Source organism: Ambystoma mexicanum, chromosome 6q (assembly GCF_040938575.1).
Source record: "Ambystoma mexicanum isolate Mex_15411 chromosome 6q, UKY_AmexF1_1, whole genome shotgun sequence".
NCBI classification, from domain to species: domain Eukaryota; kingdom Metazoa; phylum Chordata; class Amphibia; order Caudata; family Ambystomatidae; genus Ambystoma; species Ambystoma mexicanum.
This window is the reverse complement of record NC_090937.1, coordinates 399,597,793-399,619,100: the sequence shown is the minus strand read 5'-3', so window position 1 is coordinate 399,619,100 and position 21,308 is coordinate 399,597,793. Positions and strand designations below refer to the sequence as shown.

The 21,308-nt window shown below is 44.5% G+C and overlaps 1 protein-coding gene across 4 annotated transcripts in view; it reads right to left on the bottom strand.

The window, feature by feature from the left end:
• Positions 1-9,930: 9,930 nt before the first annotated feature.
• MAML3 (mastermind like transcriptional coactivator 3) overlaps positions 9,931-21,308 on the bottom strand; it is a 1,010,390-nt gene continuing 999,012 nt past the window's right edge. For all 4 annotated transcript variants that reach the window (XM_069630891.1, XM_069630892.1, XM_069630894.1 and 1 more), the window contains one exon: positions 9,931-13,413. In XM_069630891.1, the coding sequence (XP_069486992.1) occupies positions 12,440-13,413 (974 nt within the window). In that variant the 3' untranslated portion in view covers positions 9,931-12,439. The remainder of the gene's footprint in view (positions 13,414-21,308) is intronic.

Genomic DNA, 21,308 nt, shown 5'->3' with positions numbered 1-21,308 from the left:
TGATCATCTGACTGGGGGCTGGTGCTAGAACACCTACAAAGTGACTATATGCTACAATGGTATCCACACAAAATCAGAATATTAGACATGTTCACATGAGAGACAATTCTAAGGACATACCAATTCGGTGAAAAACATTAAGCTGCTGGTGAGTGGGAGGGGAAGGAGAGTGGAGGGAGGGAGGGGAGAGGGACACAGTTCAAGTCCCACTGTTGTTATGTTTGCTTCATTTCATAAAATGCAATAAAAACATCTTGGAAAAAAAAATGTCTTCAGTGGGAGAGGATCAAGCAACCCCGCCCCCAACACCCAACTAAGTCAGATTATTTGTCTGTACTACTTTTGTTTCTTTCCTTTTGAGTGAAAGGGTCAGTTAGGCAGTTTAGGTTTGGCTAGAGGACAGTATTGTGTTGTGCAAGATGTCCCATCAGGCACCTTTGTTTTGTTTTTTCTTGGATGGGGAACTCTATCGTAGCAATAGGGCTACTTGAAGGACTGACTTTCTTTTGTTAATAAAACTCCTGTTACCCATGTACAATTGTCTGAGTCCTACCTTAGGCCCATCACAATTCACACTCAGGAAACAATGAGGGATTGATTCTGCAATTTTGTTTCCTGCATGATACTATATGTGGTCAGAAAACCACAAAATTGCAACATTGTGTCTGCAGGACTACCAGGCCCAAGGTGCATTTCCATAATGCTTTGTAAAAACTTCACTGATGTTATGTGCTAACTTTTAATAGCATCTAAGCCTATGCTACTAACACTGGTAAACGAAACTGACTTTTTTTTAAATGGGAATATACGTTTTCCAACATAGGGACTTTGTGTATTGATAGTATGCCTTGTGTGCCCCTTGCACTCCCTCTCATTTCTGCTCTCTTCACTCCCTTCCTCTGGATTGCTCCCCCGCACACTACTACCACTATCTGTATTTAAATCCAAACTCCTACATCTCCTCCTTTCTGAAGGACCATCTGCATAGCATTCTTCGCCACCAGATCTCCGTTCTCATTTCCCCCTACCTCTCTACGGCAACCCACAACATTATACCTCACCCCTTCATCCTAAAGCTTCACACTTCCTTCAATACCCCATTCCTAGATCATACTCTATTGTCCCTGGTTCATGTTTCCACCTTTTCTGCACAATCTGGCCTATATCCACATTCTCTCACCCATTGTTAAGGCCACTGGCTCTGTAAATCAATGTTAAAAGGTTGTGTAAGCATTTTTGTGCCAAAATACATTGTTTTCCCTGTAATTTGCATTAAATAAAATATAAAAGAAATAGGTGGTTCAAGATCTCTCAGTTGGGGTGGCACTGCATACCAGGGGGTTCTACGGCTGCCCCTACCATGGGCCGGGGACCAGGGCAGTTTGGCCATACCCCTCTTCCGTATCCATCATCCACTAGCTCGGGGAGGCCTGGGCCCCCTGTGACACCTCTCTGGGGGGTCCCTAGAGCCAGGCAAGGTCCTCCCCAAGTACTCAAAAGGTTCTTAAAGATGTGTGGCTTGTAAACTGTAGATCATTGTGTTTCAGAGTTGGAACAGCAGAGAATGGGAGAATTCCTTCCTAGTATGTGACAAAGGCATGTATGCGAGTATGAAAGGGAACACAGAATATCCAGGCCATTATTCTACAACCCTGTGTGAGGCTTGTGACTGTTTGGGGCTGCTAACCTGAGGTACGGTAGCCAGCTGAGACATTTCCAAATTATTCTTCTCTGTGCTGTGCTTAGCCAGAAGAAGATCTCATGTGATTCCAAGGATGGCAGACATAATTGACAGATGATTCTTCTATCTCCACAACAGAAGAAACTAAGACTGAATGGAACAAATTAAAAAAGAATGATGGTAGGTTATATGCCTAAGGCCAGGAGAACCGCAGAGCTAAGCACTGTTTTTGGGGATACTGTCGCCATTCCTCAATATTAGACCTCTAATAAGCATCTGATAAGGTTTGTTTAAAATAATCAAAACAACACTCTGGTCCTGAAAGTGTGCAGACTGATGGAAAGGGTTCTCTACTCATCCAGGGCATAGCCCAATCTGGTAGAGGAGGTGCCGTCTCACTTGGCAAAAATGTACAGGCCCAATACCATGTTATCCTTAACACCGTGGATATTGGAAACAATTTCATGTGGGGTGTGCTTCCTGACAAGTCATGAAAAAGGTGACTGTGACCAAAGTCAGTGAACAAAGGTCTCAGAAGGGTCAAAAACATGTTCCAACATTCACAGGACCTGCAGTTGTTAAAACCACAACTTTGTGGCAGCAATCAGAGGCTGTGACAAACGTGTCCCCCTGCAAGGTTCTTTGTTTACTTTGTATATATGTATGGCATAGCATGCTGCATTACAACGAAACCTCAACACACCAGGGACGAGGACAGAGATTAATGAAACATCAAAGAGGAGTGTGTTGCTTACCTGTAACTCCCGCTCTCCAGCATTAGTATCTTTCATGGATTCATATGCTGTTCAATATTCCTCGCCGTCAGGCTGGGAATCCGCGGTACATTTTTATTATAGCTCATAATAGAGATTTTAAGCTCACTTTAGTAGCCCATCTAAATCCTTTTGGGTGCATTCTGCCTCAGCCAATGGGATGTCGATTGATTAGCCCCACCCAGGAGGCCATCTTCAGATTCCAACTCCAGAGAGATGAGCTTTGGCAAACTTTAGCCTTACCCCCTTAGGGGTGGTAGGTGGGCACATGTGAATCCATTAAATATACCAATGCTGGAGAACAGGAGTTACAGGTAAACAACATACTCCTTTCTCCAGCATTGGATCTTTCAAGGATTCACGTGCATTGAATAGATTGCCACAACAGTGAACATTCTGTAATAGAAGGTGCAAAGGGAGAAGGCATACCTTATTGAAACAAGCGTTGGAGGATGGGTCATCCGACCCTTGCTTCAGGCTCTCCTTGTCCCTCCATGCAGCAATGCTTGACGAAGGTGTGCAGGACTGCCCATGTTGCTGCACGGCAGATGTCGGACAGGGGGACACCTGCCCATAGCGCTGCCAACGACCCCACTGCTCTATTGGAATGAGCATGGATGGGCCTTTTAATGGTCTATTGGCTTGAGTGTGCGCAACTGAAACTGCGGCAGAGACCCATCTGGCAATGCTTTGCTTCGATATAGGTCGATCTTTGTTTGGGGCACTGAAAATCACAAACATTAGAGAATTTCATCGAAAAGTCTTGGTCCTGTCTATGCAGAACCTCAGACCTCTTCGAATGGTCTAGTGAGTGCAAAGATCGTTCAGCTGGTGTAGATGGATTTGCAAAGAAAACCAGTAGGGTTACTTCGGTTTGCCGGTGGAAATTGGACAACAGTTTGGGAACGCAGGGTTCGTTTTTAAGATGACTTTGCGCTTTTCAAACCGTATACATGGTAGTCCAGACAGTGCATCTATTTCTGACACTCGCCTGAAATACCTTATTGCTATTAGCAAAGCTGTTTTCCAGGACACAAACCTTATATCTGTAGTCGCCATAGATTCAAAATGAGGTTTCATTAGGGCTTATAGAACAGTGTTTAGGCTCCACTCAGGTGGCATTTTCTTTTGAGGTGGGTAGGTGCGGAATAGGCCTCTCAGGAAGTGTCTTACAATGCGGGCGCTGAATATGAGAGCTTTACCTTGCTTCCTGGTGTATCTAGAGACTGCCGCTAGATGCACTTTGATGGATGAGTGGGACACAGCATCTTTTGCTAACTTTAGTAGGTATGGGAGGACTTGGTGAGGTTCTATATTTAATAGATTGTTGAGAACACCAATTGCAAAAACAATTCAACTTGTACACATCGGATCTGTTTGTGGATTCTGCTCTGGCAGCCTTTAGGATGTTTCTGCATTCCCGCGTGAGTGAGACTTGCCTGAACTCGTTAAAGTCAGGAGCCAGGCCTTTAAGTTGAGGCCCCCTGGTTTGTGATGTAGCACCTGCTGGTGGCACATGGAGAGCAGGTCAGGCTTCCTAACCCAGAGGGATTGGACGGTCCTGGAATAGGTGAACAAGCTCTGAGAACCACGGTTGCCTCGACCATGTTGGTGCTATTAGAATGACCGTGAACTTGTATGTCGTAATCATTTGTAGGACCTTATCACCTGTGTAGCGGGGGAACGCGTAGACGAAGATAGCTTCCCCTCAAATTGCCAAACGCATCGCCCAGAGATCGGTGGTGAGGATATCTCCTCGCGAAGAGAGGACATGTCTTGTTCTCACACGTGGTGAACAGATTGATGGTCGGTGTTCCCCATTAGTTTCCTGTCTGCCAGTTGCTGTCGTCTGACTGGTTGTTGGCTCTGCTCAGTTGGTTGGCCGCTTCGTTTTCCTTCCCCGGATGGTGGAATGCCTGCAATTGCATGTTTTTGATGGCCCAATGCGATAACCGTTGGACCTCTCTCTCTCTCTCTCTTGTTGAGAGAGAGAGAATGTGAGAAAGAGAGAGAGAGAGAGAGAGAGAGAGAGAGAGAGAGAGAGAGAGAGAGAGAGAGAGAGAGAGAGAGAGAGAGAGAGAGAGCCCTTGACCTTGTGCCCCCTTGGTTTCACACATAATACATTGTGGTTGTGTTGTCTGTGAAGACTCTTACCACTGTGTTACTGAGCACTGATTGGAACGAGTGAAGGGCACGTTCTACTGCCTTCTGTTCTAAGATGCTGAAGAAGGAGTTGTGTTTCGGCAGGGGACCAACAGCCCTTTATTGATACCTAGTTTGTGTGCGCTCCCCATCCTATCAATGAGGCATCCAGGATCAGTTTCTTGACACAGGGGATCCCTGAACGGGACTCCCTTTGTGATGTGAGATGGTGGGAGCCACCACTGCAAGTTGTCTGTGAGTGCCTTGTTTACTGTCAACTTGTCGTTCCGTGACCCTGTTGGCTGGGACCATCGACCCGCTAGGAATTCTTGTAGCAGTCTCATGGTGTCCAGTAGTTGCATGAATGTTCTGGAGTCCGGGTGGAATTTCATGATTGGACGGGGTATTGACGCTGCTCTCTCTACTGAGGGAAGTACCCAGCCCTCTGTGGTGTTGAGAACTGTGCCCTAGGAACACTAGCATGCGTGATGGCTTGATGCAGGATTTGCTTACATTTATTGCAAAGCCGAGGCATGAGAGGGTGTTGGACACCTGTTGGATCGCCATTTCCGCCGCCCGACAATAGTGCTCATACTAACCAATCGTTGAGATATGGATACTCGTGGTATCCTCTTTTCCTGAACGACGCGGCTACCGGGGATAGGGATTTGGTGAATGTTCTTAGGGCTGAGTGAAGACCAAACGGGAGGACTTTGAATTTATAGGGATTTGTCCCATCACAAATCTTAGACACTTTCTGTGGTTTTTCGAATGGGAATGTGAAAATATGCATCTTTGCGATCCAGAGGTGATAGGAAGTCGCTGTCCCGTACTGAGGTTATGACAACTGTCAAGGTGACCATCTTGAACTTTTGTTTCTTGACGTACATGTTCAGACTTCTCAAGTCCAGAATTGGTTGCCATGATTCGTCTGGTTTTCTGAACACAGAGAATCTGGAGTAGGTGCCCTTGCCCCTGTGATGTTTTGGCACCTTTTCGATAGCATTGTTTATGAGCAGTTTCTCCATTTCGTTTCTTAAGATGCATAAGTGTGGTTGGTGTTGAAATATTGGGGAGGAGAGGTTTCCCTGGAATTCTTTGGTGTGTCCTTTTTGTATGATGTTTATCACCCATCTGTTTGTTGTTAACTGTTCCAATACTGCAGATGGTACTGCAAGTTGACCCCCACTTGCTACAACTCGACAGTGGGTGTCCGTGGTCGATGAAAGATGGACTTGTTTTTGCTGCCTGCCGCTGGAGCCGGATGTTGACAGTCGCCTTCTTGTAGCTTGTTTGTAGTCTTTTTGTTCATATGGGTACGCTTGGCGATACCCATAGTAGTATGTTTGTGAATAAGAGGCGCCCCACTAGTATACTTTACCACCTCTTATTAGTCACTGTGGAGCGACCCGAGACTCCCCCGGAAGGAGTGAAATGTGTGTCTCACTGTCAGGGTGGCAAGCAACCTCACTGTATCTCTTGTTATCGCTTTAAAGGTGGCGTCAATTTTGGGGCCAAAAAGTTGGTATCGCTTGAAGGGCGTGTCTAGCACCTTTGATTGAACGTCCGCTCTGAAATCTGTGCATTTTAACCATGCCCGTCTCCGTAGCACAACACCACTGATGATCTGTTTAAAGACTGTTTCCGCTATGTCGACTGCAATGTTAATCGCATGATTGGAAGCATCGCCCCCTTGCAGGATGACCAGGGCCTGTTTACGTTTATCTTCTGGCAAGTACTCTAATAGCTGTGCCATCCGGTTACACATCTCGCTGTAGTATCGCAAGATTATTGCCAGTGATTTTGCTGCTTTTAACAGCTGTGGCTCCTGTGGCCAGAAGTTTCTTGCCAAATGTGTCTTGTTTCCTGCTGTCGTTGTCAGGTGGCACTGCACATTTCTGGTCTTCAGTGTTTGATTTTGTGCATGCTGCCGCTGACACTACTGAGTTGGCTGAGATGTAAGGCATTTCGGGGATACCTCCTGACCGTAAAACTCTTTTCCGAGTGACCTTTTAATGCTGGCTCTGAGAAGGGTTTTCTCATGAGTAACAGTCCTTCTTCCCATATGTGGTCTAGAATGAGTGTGGGCATTACCACTTTTCTGCGCTTGTGCATTAAATCAAAAAGTAAACAATCCTTTTCCTGCTCAGAGGGTATTAGTCCGAATTCCTCACATGCCTTTTGGACCGTATTGTGAAACGCTGTCAAGTTATCGGGTGGTGACTGACGGAACGGTTCTTCTGAGTCTTGGTTTAGAGCCATGTCCGTGTCCTCCCAGTCATCGGGAGGACAGCTCAGGGGCAATGTGCTCGCCTTGGAAACAAGACGACACGGAGCACCAAAGGTTTGATACCTGGGTCTGCACTTAAAAACCTCTGGGTATTAAGCGCGTTATAAGTTACCTTTCATATAATATCATATCTGGATACAGTGATTTGAAGGTAGAGGCATCAGTGTTTCTATCATCCCCCCTTCCCCCATTATCCGTGGTAGAAGTTTGGAGTTCTGCCTCTACCTGACTGTTTAGGGAGTGTTGTAGCCTTGGGGAAGCACCTTGTGTTCTGGCAGGGCTGCTGGTTCTGTTTAGTCTGGTGTGCCTCATAGGTATGATAGGCGGCTCTCTTTGCTGCGAGACAGAATGCCTGGTGACCGTTTTGCTTTTAGGGTCATCCACTTGTTTTCGGGAGTTATTCTGCTATGACTGTGGGGTTCCCCTGAGGGGCCATATGCCTCATCGGGTGCCTGTGGCTGGAGTTGGCCCACTGTGACCTAGTATCCAGTTGTTGGAGCAGAGATTGGAGAGTAGATAAGACCTGTAAATATAACAGGGACTGTGGGTTGAGTAAAGTTTCTGTTGGTTGGGGAGGTGCAACCAGCGTCAGCAACGTAGACTCTGGTGACTCTTGCAACCTTGGTCTCACGGGTGCTTCCTGTGGCAAATACTGGTCTTCCTCAGAGAACTAAAGTGAGTATCCCTGTATGGTGCTCCAGTATCTGGTCTGGTAGAATCAACATTATTGGAGATAGGGCAGGACCCTTGGATGCTATAGGTTGATCAGAAGCCCCTTTGGGTGAGTGAGGTGATGATGGTTCCCCACTTCCTGATATTATGGCCTAGTCTTCCATGACGTTGGGTGACAACAAGGGCCTGAGAGGCACTTTAATAACTATCATATATTGACTCTTGTTCCTTTCTATCTGGCATCTGTTTGTCTCCAGATTTCTGTTTGTGTTTTAATTTTTTTAAATTTTCCTTCAGTTTTACTGATTTTGGAGCTTTTTTGCGTGCCCGTGGACTAGGATGCTCTAACCTCCTTTTTTGACCCCCCCCACCCCCTGTTGACGTTGCTGAAAGCAATGGTGTTGGTGACTTTCCATGTACCATCAATGTTGCCGTTGACGTTGTCTGGCTTTCCGTGGACAGTATCATCGTTTTCGACAGGGAAATTGCAGGGACTGTTGACGACGAGGTGTTTGTGGGAATGGTTGCCGTCGATGGGTGTGTAGACAATGTTGTTGTCGACAAAGGTTTTATTGCAGCTTGTTTTCCGGTCGACGACGATGCTTTGATGGCTGTCGAGGATGACAAAGATGATGTAGTCGACGACTGTGATGTTGAAAGTGTCGTCAACAATGATTTTCGGGCTACGGCGGGGGCTGTTGTGCTGGTCGACGGAACCCTTAAGGCAGGCTCCGCCATGGTTTTCGCCCTCTGCGGGTCCCTCATCGGCGAAGTCCTAGACGGGTGGACTTTTCAGTTTTTCTTTCGTTTTTCTTTTTGAAAGAAAGCAGAAGAAGCCATCCTCTGGTCTAGCCCTCTTATGAGTTTTGTCCTCCACCACACTTCTAGAGGACTCAGCCTCTGAAGGGGGGTATCTTCCCTCAATAAACCAAAGAGCCAGTCTCCTTTTTCTGTCTTTGAGGGTTTTTGTGCTAAAGGTGGCACAAATTTCACAATCTTCCAGAATGTGATTTGGATAAAGGGTGTATATACATTCAGAATGCCTGTCTCCCTAATTCACATTCTTGATTCCACTGGACTGGCATGCCTTGAAAAGAGCTTTCTGTTTTCTTCCATAATTTGAAAGGAAAAAAGCACTTCTCCGTATAGATGTTGTGATTTTATTAAGTTCCAACGGTCTGATGAAATATGTCTGGTTTCTGCCCTTTCTTCTCCAGGCGAGAAAGCCTAGGGGAGTCCTCAGCACAATGTGCGGTTAGAATCTGAAGATGGCCTTCTGGGTGTGGCTAGTCACTCGACGTCCCATTGGCTGAGGCAGAATGCACCCAAAAGGACATAGATGGGCTAGTAAAGTGATTTGATTACAAACTATAATAAAAACGTGCAGAGGATTCCAAGCCTGTCAGTGGGGAATATTCAAAGCATGTGAATCCATGAAAGATCCAATGCTGGAGAAGAGTCAGGTTTTTAACATTTTATGAAAACAAATATAACCATGTGAGTATCTTAAAGCCTGCCAAAGGCTCTAAAAGTATCTGCCCCCTCATACTCTTCATCGCCCTCCTCCCAGCATTCATGTAGGGTCATTCTGGAAGATCGAATGGAACTGGAAGGACTCTTAGGTGAGATGTGGTCTTGTAGGCAGAACAAGGCATTTTCATAGATTGCTTTCAGGATATGGCAAGAGCTTGAAATCGGTCTCTTCCCTTTACGGAGAACCATTTTAAGTATTGTGAAATATTTGTGATCAGTATAACTACAGTCTCTACGTTTCGCAACTTGACCAAGTGGGTTGAATTGGAACCTTAAAGCAAAAGCAAAACTTAATAGTGATCAGTTAAGATCAGCTTTCGAGAGGAGGTAATTAAAAGGTGCACATCCAGCTTACCTCAAATCCCTTGCTGCAGGCATTCTTTCTGTGGCCACTCTTGAGCTGCTAGTGATGAAGAGGTAAGGAAAAGGGGAGTCATGGAGGTCTTCCCCATATAAAGGAGAGGCCAGAAAACTAAACTATATAAAAAAGAAAGAGGGTTGTAGAGAAGATAGAAGATGGAGTGGGGAACTTCAACCTGGAAGCAAGACAACATTAGGATGGGGAGTGCACGTAAAAACAATGCAGGGCAGCATATGCAACAGCTGTGAATTGAGGGTCTGCAATAAGATGGCCCTTATCTATTTCAGGTTCTTCATGAAAATAATCGAACTGGTGCTGTGAAGGCTGGTGGTATTCCCACATTATGTGAACAGAGATAGCGGAATGTGAAAGTATGTATAGCAAAACATGCTGTCAATGTTCTGTCCTTGACTAAAACAACTACACATATAGCAAACATAATCACACACTGAACCTTCGATATCAATTCTTGTAAATCTTCAGGTAACCGTTTTTTTATTTAGTTTTTTTTTCTTTAAAAGTGGTATGTTTACATCACTTCATTTCTACATGTCGGGGTTCTGTACAGTTCATAAAAGAAGCAAAAGAAATGCTCAATGTACAAAGTAAAAGAGGAAAACTAGAAAAATCTGAATAAAATGGAGAAAATTGCTGTAAGATATACAGTAAAAATTAGTAATTGGACATTGTTTGAAGTGCAATAACTGCAGTGATGATGAGTTAACGAAGGAAATAAAAATACTCTATTTTAAACAAACAGTATATATATATATATATATATTTATATATATATTTATATTTTTACAGATAGTAGACCCAGTGATATCTGCCTTGTTGTAAAAAGATATTTACAAATGACCATTTTAAACTTTACATGTACATCAGCACCATAGTAAAAAAAAAAAATCTTTTAAAATCTACCTCTATGTTACTTGGTCCCAACATGGAGTATTTGGAAGAAGCTTTACAAAGACAATGGGACGCAGTTTCTCATCACTGGGCTACGTCATTTTGACCCTTGCACATCAGTTAGGTTTCCCATTTACGGTCCTTGCTCTAGATCCCACCTTCCCCGCATTACACAGTGAACCATTCAATGTACTGCACAGAAGGGACGCTGCTGGAGACCAGGATAGGACCGTTCTCAGTGCTTGATGCCTTGCAAGCCTAAACCACGGCTCACAGTTTCGCTGGCTTCAGTTCTTTATGACAGGAAGGCCACCATGCCCCACTCATTTCTCCCTTATCAGCATGCACTTTTTATCTGGGTGGTTGGACCCATTTCTTTGAAAAATATATATCGTTCGGTCTTCCTTGCAAACTTGATTGAGGTAAAGCCTATCTCTGTTTAACTCTTAGTCTGTGCCTATACACTTGTTTTGCTTGTGCTCATTACCACAGAGTACTTGCGCGAAGACCAAGTGTAAAGCAAGTAAACTGCAATCAGCACAACTGCAAACATAGCTGCTCCATAGCGCCCTTGCTGTCATATGTCTTAGTGTAGGCAGGCATGAAATTCATTGAAACTGAACCACTCTCTCATTGAGCAACTGTTTCAAAAACAGATTTGAAATGCCCATAAACTCAGTCACAATCTTCCCATTTGCTGAGAGACGGTTCGCACATGTGGCTTTATCCAAAGGTTGCATCATGACCTGTGTCCAATTCAACAGCTGGTTGGCTGGTCAGTGGAGAGCAGGTGGAGACTTGTGAAGAGTGTCTGGCATGTTTTGGCGCTCGTTTCCTTTGGTACTTCCTGTCCAGTAGCACTAGATGCAGGGGGAGCGGTTTACCTATGGTTATGTCGGTCTCACCACTGATGCACCCTCCTCCTTTCTACCTTCAACATTTATTTACCTGCCCCCTTCATATTTTAATGTTCATGGATCCATTACAGCTCAGGGGTCCATCTTGAAAGTACCCTCCTAGGGTAAGGGCGGTAAATAATGGTCTATGTTTCAACGGCAGTTTGGCGCCTCTAAGCGTGACTACAGTGTTTCGACTCCCTATTCTTTCATTGTCTTGTGACTGAACTACAAACTTCAATGAGTGTTTAAGCAGCCAAGGGACTGTATCCGTGGCAGCGTGATTCCGTACACCGAGGAGAGACTGACTGAGCTTACAGAACAGCAAAGGACATGATTTATTGTTAAAGCCTCTCGAGAGATTTCATTCCCTGTTGTGGGGTAATTTACCCTATTTATTTCACCAAGTGTACATGGCTCAATACACTGTTGAGAGGTTACTGTGCAGCTTTGTGCCTTTCAATGCATTGGAATGCAAGATCCTCTATCTTGGTCACTACAATACACACTGTATGGCCTCTTATTGTCTTTCATTCTTACCGTACTATTGCTCTGCTGCAACATAGAGATGTGCCAACCTAGAGTTAGAATGCTTTCCGATTGATTGAATGAATTTGACACAGCCAGGGGGATATACTCTCCCTGACTGCCTCTGAAACAACAAATGTTGGCACATCCCCTGGCCACCACACTTTGTGAATGATACCGGTCCACCACAAAGTCTGCTGAATGCAATGTCGTGGTCCAGATTACACACCATAGTAGTAACATAAACCTATTGCCTTCCTTGTTTCAAGTTCGGCACATTTCTACCTTGCAGGTAAACTGTGTGATCGACCAGCTTCCTTTGCAGTTTTCGTCCCATCGTGAACACCTGGTTGCTGCTAGCACGAAGCTGAATCGCTTCCTATGAACACTGCAGGCAGCAGATGGTCTCTGAAACCACTTCCAAGGGTTCTTCAAAGACTGCCAGTGTGCCCTGCTGATACCTGAAGGTATATGCCCTCTGCTTTTCCAGGCTAGAACTGCTGTGGAGTCAAGACCAATTTGTGAAGTCGGTGTTTACATGACCACAGGAATCTTTCTCAATCAGCTTCTGCTTAGCTCAGTTACACACACATAACAGGGATGGTGCGACATCCACCTGCAAAGCAACAATCATTTTCTTTCACTGTACATCCTCTATGGGTTTCCAAACAATTCATCAAGTTCTTGCATCCACTCATCACCTGGCCCTCCTTTAATGATGGAATCTACCAGATCAGAACCCTCGGTCAGACCAGGAAAAGGACCTCCTGCTCCTTCACTGTAACCGTACGACATGTCCTGACTTGGGTTCCGGTCATATGCTTGACCTTGATTGCTCTGAGTAAAATTGCCCGAGGACATCTGTTGCGTGGGAGCTTGAGTAAAAGTAGTCATATTTGGAACCCCCTGGTTAATGGCGGACAGAAGGTGCCTTGCATGGTTATTTCCTTGTCCGGGTAGTGACTGTATCATTTGTCTTCCTAGTGCTGGATTCAAGGCTCTTACTGATCCTGTACTGTCCAACACTGCATGGTTCAGTCCCTGTGGAAAATGTTGCTTAGCCATCCTTGATTGGCCCGGCTGCATTGAGTAAACAGGGTTGCTGTATTGCATTTCACCAGTAGTCCTCACAGGCATACCTTGCAAAGAGCGTTGCTGCCAAGTCTGTGCTCCTTGCGGGACAGCCCCTAGCATGCTTTGAAGTCTTGGTGCTTGGGGTCTAGGCATAGCATGGCCCACCTGTCCTTTCATTTGCGGGTGCTGCTGCGTCAAAGAGTTCACTAGCATGCTTTGGCTAAATCCCCCAACAACCAAGCCACCCCCCTGCTGTGAGGCGTTCTGCCTTGGTCCCTGGCCTGGGTTGTGTGCCATGTTCATGCTACTTTGGTTTGGGTGCTGCAACATTTGGGCCATTCCGGGGCTCATGCTATACATCCCTGGATGGCTGGGTGAGGTGTTGCCGTAGGCTGCCATTGCAATCTCTGGTTGGGATGAGGCAGTGGGCATGTTGCCAGGATTCTGAGAGGGTACCATGGTCATCATGCCTGCACTCTGCGCTATCATTCTTGAGTTTCTCATGCTCTGAAGGGCTGCTTGGTTTCTTGCTGCAGCTATCTCCTGCGGGGAACCTGCGGGAGAAGAAAGCACAGTTAGAATATTGCACAAATCTCTGAAACAAGCTTGCAGAAACAAGTATAACAATGCTGACATTCAGGAATATTTGACCCCTCTCGTGCAGTGCTGTAACTGTATATGAAACTGCATAATGTCACTGATAAAGAACGGGCTGCTTGTTTTAAATAGCATTTCCACTGTGTTGTATCCACATCTCCTTCCCTCTATCATGCAACAAAAACAAACACATACATTAATCTAAAACTAGTAAAAGAAATCATGATATACTAACTAAAAGAACATGAATTGCAATTATTCCTAAGGTTGCATAGGCCCCTTATAAACCGCATGGTGGTCATCACCACTCTCTCCTTATTCTCCACTTCTCCACTATCCAATCTCACTGAATTACCATAATGGGTAACTAGATTCACATTTCCTCCCTTTCCTGGGCAGCTTAATTTGTACCTTGTCTCCTAGCATCAACATCACCACTCTACCTCCAAACTTTGTCATACCTTACCTTGGAAATCTCTCCACTCTCTTCCACCCTACTATCTCTGACAGCTTCAACATCACACCCCACAATCCATGATCTCTTTAAACATCCAGGCGTCATTAACATATTTGACTTATGGCCTCTTATAATTCAAAATGTTGTAACATCCCTACCTCTGTGAGGTGTAACCCTATATTGAAAAACCCTCCTCATTAACGCCTGCTGCCAATTTTTATTACCACTGTTTGACATGCTTATTCCATTCATGATAGTCCTATTAAATCTTTCAGCACATCCATTACTTTGATGATGATACAAAGCAATCACCCTCCATCTCATTCAGCCAATCCTGAAACTTGTGTAAAACAAGCTGGGGCCCATTGTCACTGAACAAAATGAATGGAAGCCCTTCTCACCAAAATATCCCTTAAAAAAAAAGGTTATTATTTATTTGGACATAACATGCCTTATCACTCCTACTTCTGGCCATTTGGACAGCAAATCCATCACCACTATTATGGAAACATCTTGTGCTCCAACAACATTTAGCAGACCTAACAAATCAGCAGCAACAGTTTCCCACAGCATGCCAGGCGCCTTCACCGCTGCCATGGGTTGTACTTTAGTTTCCAACACTTTATCACTGCCTCTCCATTCAACAGACAAACTCTTTTTTCAATGAACTCATTCATCTCTGGCCACCAGAAATCTATTCTAATTACCGTCTTTGTCCTTAAAATTCCCTTATGTCCTCCATGTCCGAAAGCAGCTATAATTTCTCTCATATCAAATGGGACCAACAATCTCTGTCCCCTGAACACACATTCAAACTGTACGCTCAACTCATCCTTCACTCTTCTAAACTTCTTGAGTTCACACCTAAACCTGACCTGATCATCTTCCACATCACTCCAATTATTAATCCTTTATTTACTTCTTGATACACGTCATCACGGGAACACGCTTCTTCCAAACTCTCCTCCTTTAAACTCTCTCACACAACCAGGATATCTCAGACATCATCTTCCCTGAATTGTTCTTCAACCTCTTTATCCTCCACCGGGTTCCAGAACAAACCATTCGCCACAACAGGATCGTTCACTGACACATGTTCAACAAAAAATTCCAACCGTTCTAATTTCGTCATCCACTTAACAATCCCTCTTCGACATTCCGTCCAAGTCTCTCTTGTTACAAATTCCCACCAAAGGCTTGTGATCTGTTCTCACCACACACTGTCTACCCTAAAGATACACCTTGAACTTAGAAATGACCAAAGACTACTGCAAGAGCTTCCTGCTCTATCAATGATTATCTTGTCCCCACATCCTAAAGTATCCTAAATACAAGTGCCAACATATTGAAATTGTCTCTCTCCCCAAACCTACCTCACTGACATCATTGTATACTACATAGTCTTCAAGTCATCGCTGTAGCCTTTCAAAATGGATGCCTTCATTATTTCTTGTTTAATCCGCTGAACTGCTCCTCACATTCACCGCACCAAACAAATTTCCCCCCCTTCCTGGTGAGTTTCCTCATCGTGTTGGTCTTACTCGACAGGTGTTTGATAAGCTTTGCATAATATTCTATAAGCCCTAAAAAGGCATCTGAAATACAGTTGCTTCAGGGATCAAACCAAAAGGCATCCTGGCACAATTGTTACATCAAATAGGGGAGCAACTTTGTGGCCAAGTGTAGTTGGGGTCATGGTACAGTGATAAACAAGAAAAAGATATCCATGCTGCAAACAACTCATTGTGTTGTGTACATTATAATAATTTGGAGGATTTAATATCGTGCAAAAAGAGTCACGGAGAGTATCTCAAGTATTGTCAATTACAGTTTTATATTTTTAAGGCATATATACCAAACTCAAAAAACATATTTTGCATGAGATAAATTGTGAGACAGATATTGAATCAAGACAGTGATAATGTAAACATAGAAAATATGTAATATAACAAAATGACACAAATGACAAGGAAAGCAAAAAGCAAAATGTAACCAAAACCAAAGTTCTAAAAAACATACATTAATAATTCTCAACCCAAGTTGTGAGGTACTACAGGGTATACTTAACAGTTGAGGCACGATTAATTAATACTTATGCCTTAAATCAGATTTAAGGCATGATTATTAATTAATCGTGTCTCACCTTCAGGGTACTGTTAAGTATACCCTGTAGTACCTCACAACTTGGATTCAGAATTGGCAGATTTAAGGCACGATTATAAATTAATCGTGTCTCAACCTTCACGGTACTGTTAAGTATACCCTGTAGTACCTCACAACTTGGATTGAGAACTATTAATGTATGTTTTTATTAGAACTTTGGTTTTGGTTATATTTTGCTTTTTGCTTTCCTTGTCATTTGTGTCATTGTATTATATTGCATACTTTCTATGTTTACATTATCACTGTCTTGATTCAATATCTATTTCATGCTAAATATGTTTTTTAAGTTTGGTATGTATGCCTTAACATATAAAACTGTAATTGACAAATCCTTGAGACACTCTGTGACTCTTTTTGCAAGATATTCAATTCTACAAATTATTATAATGTACACAGCACAATGAGTTGTTTGCAGCATCGACATATTTTTCTTGTTTAGTACCGTATACTGGCACACTTACATCCCAATGTGTGTGACGATGACATGATGGTCATGTCAGCTGATTCTGAGTGCAGCCTAATTTGGTGATAGGCTTACCTAAAATGTAAAAGCAAAAACATCTTCACACCAGACAATTCAGTGACTAGCTCATCAATTTTAGGTAGAAGAAACCTCTCAGCCACAACATTGCAATTAACCTCTCTAAGATCTATACACATCCTTACTGTACCATTTGTTTTCTGAACAACTACAATGGGACTGACCCATTCAGATGCATCAGTGACCTCAATCACCCCTTCCTTCAATTACCCCTTCCGTCAACAGATTTTTGAGAGTAGTGAATGTATAACACTTAGATGGCTTCTTAGGGTAGCCAATGTATTGCACTTAGAAGACCCCTTAGTATTGCACTTCAATGAATTAACTGTACGAACCACCCCAGCTCCTCATCCGTATATCTCCCAAGTATCACACGCACCCCAAGGGCCAGCCAAACTACAGACGAAACGCACAACTCACACATCCACCACATCAAACATCTAGTGCACACTTAGAAAGCCAGTTCCTCTTGGTTCTGCAAACATCAACAGAAGAACACTATCCTATCTCTCTTCCCTCACTAACTCACCCGCCCTCTTTCTTACAGAGCCACATGAGCGCCTGGAGACCATGCTAATGGTAACGTGCACGGTAGAAGTTAACATAAAATGCAATGCAGCTCAACATCTAGTTGCTTTTTTAACACCAATGGAACAGTGTGTAACTTAGCTACAGTGGTTTCTGCTCCCTCTTCAATCTAACCTTGTGAATGAACTCTTTCAGAGAAACTATTTTGTTCTCAAATACAGCAGGCACCCATTTTGTCACATCACCCTCTTTCTCACTCAACACAGTGTCAACTCCTGCACACTTACTATACATTTGATCCCTAGCATTGGGATCAAGCTTTAGTCCCAAAAGCTGCCTGACACCCCCAAGACAATAAATTCCTTCCCCCACTTGTTATAGAAATCCTACTGGTAACATATCTTCCTTGGAATTCTATCTTCGCCTTCAATTCTCCTACAATCTCTATTGGCTTCTCTCCATAGGAATTAGCCTTGACGGTGGCTTCTTGTAAAACACAACAATCAATTTTAGTCTCCCATTTCTTCTTCCCTAGGAGTGTGTAGTCTGCCCCCACTATCAATCAGCATCATCATCTCCACACCACTCATTTTAACCACAGAGCTTGCACCAAGTATCCACATTAACTAAACTCACAATTCATAATCTCTCATTTACTTCATCTTGAGTATGTTCCTGGGAGGAATTCTCATTCACACCTCCGCCTAGATTCTGAAGCAAAATGTTGGGGGCTACCACACCTGTAGCAATTCTTAATTTGTCTGTTGACCCCTTGGAAGCAAAAGGCATGGAGGAAATGCCCAACTATTTGGCCAACAGGCCTCCATTTTTCATTGTTCTTCCAATCGTCCTCTTTCTTTGCTAGTGTGGAGCATGACACATAATTTTTCCTTGCTGCCACATTGCTCTCTCCCACCACTACATCCTCCCTGTTCAGTTCTTTGATACAGGATTCTGTATGTTCCCCTTATTCGATCTTTCTCTCCAAATCAGTATCCTTCTCCTTCCAGAACTCCTCTCTGACACGATCATTGTCACACTTCATCATAAATTGGTGCCTCAAATGTACCTCCTGTAAATGGCCAAACTGATACTTTATCGCTAGACCATGAAGCACTGTGAAAAACTCTTCAATCGTTTCCCCTTTCTTCTGTTCTCTTTTGGAAAAGTGATATCTAGCTAATATTGTATTCTCCTTTACTTCAAAGTGTTTATCCAACTTGGCCAAACAGCACTGAGACATGTTTAACAACACTTCCTTCGTCTGCATGGGAGGGCTTGGGTAATCTCTGAATCCTCCTGTGCCAACCCCAGCATCATTAAATGCGGGGTCCTGCAGGGTTCATGCATTGCTCCCATCCTTTACAACCTCTTCACGAGGCTACTGTTCAAAATCTTGGACGCCCTGGGTATCTCATATACAAACTTTGCAGATGACACCCAGGTGCTCATCCCCCTCTCGGATGACTACCTGTCTGACATGAACACCCTCAACTCCATCTACTCAGCGATCCAATCCTGGATGGCAGAAAAACGGTTATGCCTCAACAGTGAGAAAACCGAACATCTGCTGATTGGTTCCCCGTCCACCTTGAGCAAGCTGGACCATCAATACAGCTCCTTCACCATTGGCAATATCCCCATCACCGTCTCACAAGCGGTTAAAACTTTGGGTGTGTATCTGGAACCCAACCTGACCATGAACAGGCAGGTTAATGCCATAGCATCCACATCAGCATACCACTCCAAACGTATTAATACAGGGAGAGTCCGTTCCTGTCCCAACAAAACTGCGTCACCTATGCCAGGGCTATAATTAGATCCAGATTAGACTATTGTAATGCCCTCCTGGTAGGAACATCAAGTAAAAACCTTGCCAAACTTCAACTAGTTCAAAACAACGTTCTTAGGGCTGCCACATGCCTTTCACGTAGCGATCATATCTCAGGGCTCAGGAGACAGGTCCGCTCGCTACCAGTCAAGGAAAGGATCATTTTCAAAACCCTTGCCTTGACGCATAAGTGTCTCCACAACCAGGTCCCCCCTTAACTTGTCCAAAGGATTTTCAAACCTCTTGCTTCCAGGCCAGCCAGAACGCCTTACTCCAACATGATAACTGTTCCCAAAATACGCAAAGCCAGTGCCGGCGACACCAGCTTCCCAACTATGGCCGCCACCTACTGGAACGCCCTCCCTCCTCACATCAGGCTAATTGACTCTCAAGCGGCCTTTCGCAAGGCCATTAAAACCAGACTCTTTAATCAGCATGTATTTCCTGTATCTAATTCTGTATTTGTAACTAAGTAACCTAGTGTAGGGGAGGATTGGTCCAAAAGACCCCCCTTGCCTACATCCCTTCCCCAGTTGAGGGCCATGGCTCATCGGGCGTCCCCTCATACCACCAGGGCCCAGGTGGTGGAGGGCTCACCTGCTGAAGACATTGCCCACACGTATTGAATTTAGCTAGGCCTCAGAAACCATTTTGTCTAATAAAGATGGTGCGAGTTCAGCGCACTGTAGCGCGGCCCCCACCCTCGGAGAGTTTCAATTATCCCTGTGGCCGTAGCTCCCTGGCAGATCCGCTGTGAGCCCGTTCCCACGAACAAGACGGACATGAGCTAGTGTAAGATACCAACACTGTAACATTTCACCTTCCGCAGTGTATCACTGCTCCCAGCATGACCCGGCCAGCGAGGCCTGGGTGAAAAAGAGAACTGTAAAATGGTCCTCAGATAAAAGCAAAAGTTCCCAAATATTAATGCCAAGACTACTTGCAAAGCGTGCAATTCTCCACAAAACTTCTTCTATTAAGGAAACCTGTAAAATGTATAAACATGATAGAATGCATGTTCACATGACATTAGCAATGAACAACCCACACCACTGCAGTTGTGTGCAAATAATAATAAGCGTTCCGGGGACTATTCATTATGTGTATCATTGAAAAGCTTACACCCCGCGGTCCCGCGCCATAACCGAACTAATGCTGCTCGAGTGCAAGGGAAGACGAATGTAACCATACAGAGGGCTCATGTGAAGGACGCGCGAGAATGCACCTGTCATGCGTGTATGTCTAAGCCCCTTATGTGCCACTACCGTCACGTACGGTGGCGAGTCATTTTCTATGTGCTCCACCAACCTCACTACTACCTCACTTACTGCAAATGTATATGCATATAACTAAATGTTGTAGTTGTTAAAACATAGTGTACAAATAATGTGCTCAGACTGGCTATATTTGAGAGACATTTAGCAAAGTTAAAATGTATGTTTTCGAATGATCCAAATGAGTATTGTAGAGTGTTCAAATGTTTATGATGTTTTCACCTAAAATCGGCAACACACGAGGAAGATACCTTTGTGAATATGTGCAAGGCCATTCCCCCTCCCACCCTGCGAAGACTGCCAAACAAGAGAGCAGAGGCCCGCGCCGCGCTGCTCCACCTCCCCCAACTAGGCTGGAGCCGCTTCAAAGATTTGTAGTCCCCTCTGCAGCACCCAAGGCCATGGCCCGCCACCTGCATTATTTACAGCCCAGCAGTAAACCCCCGCCTGAATACACAAATCCAAAGGCGCCCCCTCTTAAACCCCACAACCCACCGGATCACCTTTGACTTATGGCCCCCGTACAATTAGGACACCCAATACTGTGGCAACATACAGCAGCACATTCATAACGACTTCTAACAAGACAGAAAGACATGTACCGCCTGTCCCATGCCCTGAGACTTAGCCCCTCGACCTATGGTACCTGTCAACAGGACACTGGTAACCACGCACTGATGAATCACCATCAAACCCCTCACAAGGTGCATTCCTCCTGTGTTGCATTAACCTGTAGAATAACCTATTGAAGGATTTACTAAAGAAGATAATATTGCAATAACTGAATGACTGCGGTGTGCATGGCCTAGGGCAAATAAGTCAGAAAAAGACATTCATCTCTGACACTGGCCACAATGGCACAACACCACCGCCCGGATGAACTCAGCTGACCTGCCAGGCCCAGCCCAACCCACGAAGCTGACCAGTGACGTCCTCCAGCCAAGGCCAACCACATCGCAGCAGCGCCTATAGCTAGTCATCGCCACCCAATCCCATTGAACTTGTGCCCCTTATAGTATGTAGGTTCTGATGACGTGTTTTGTAAATATATACACCTG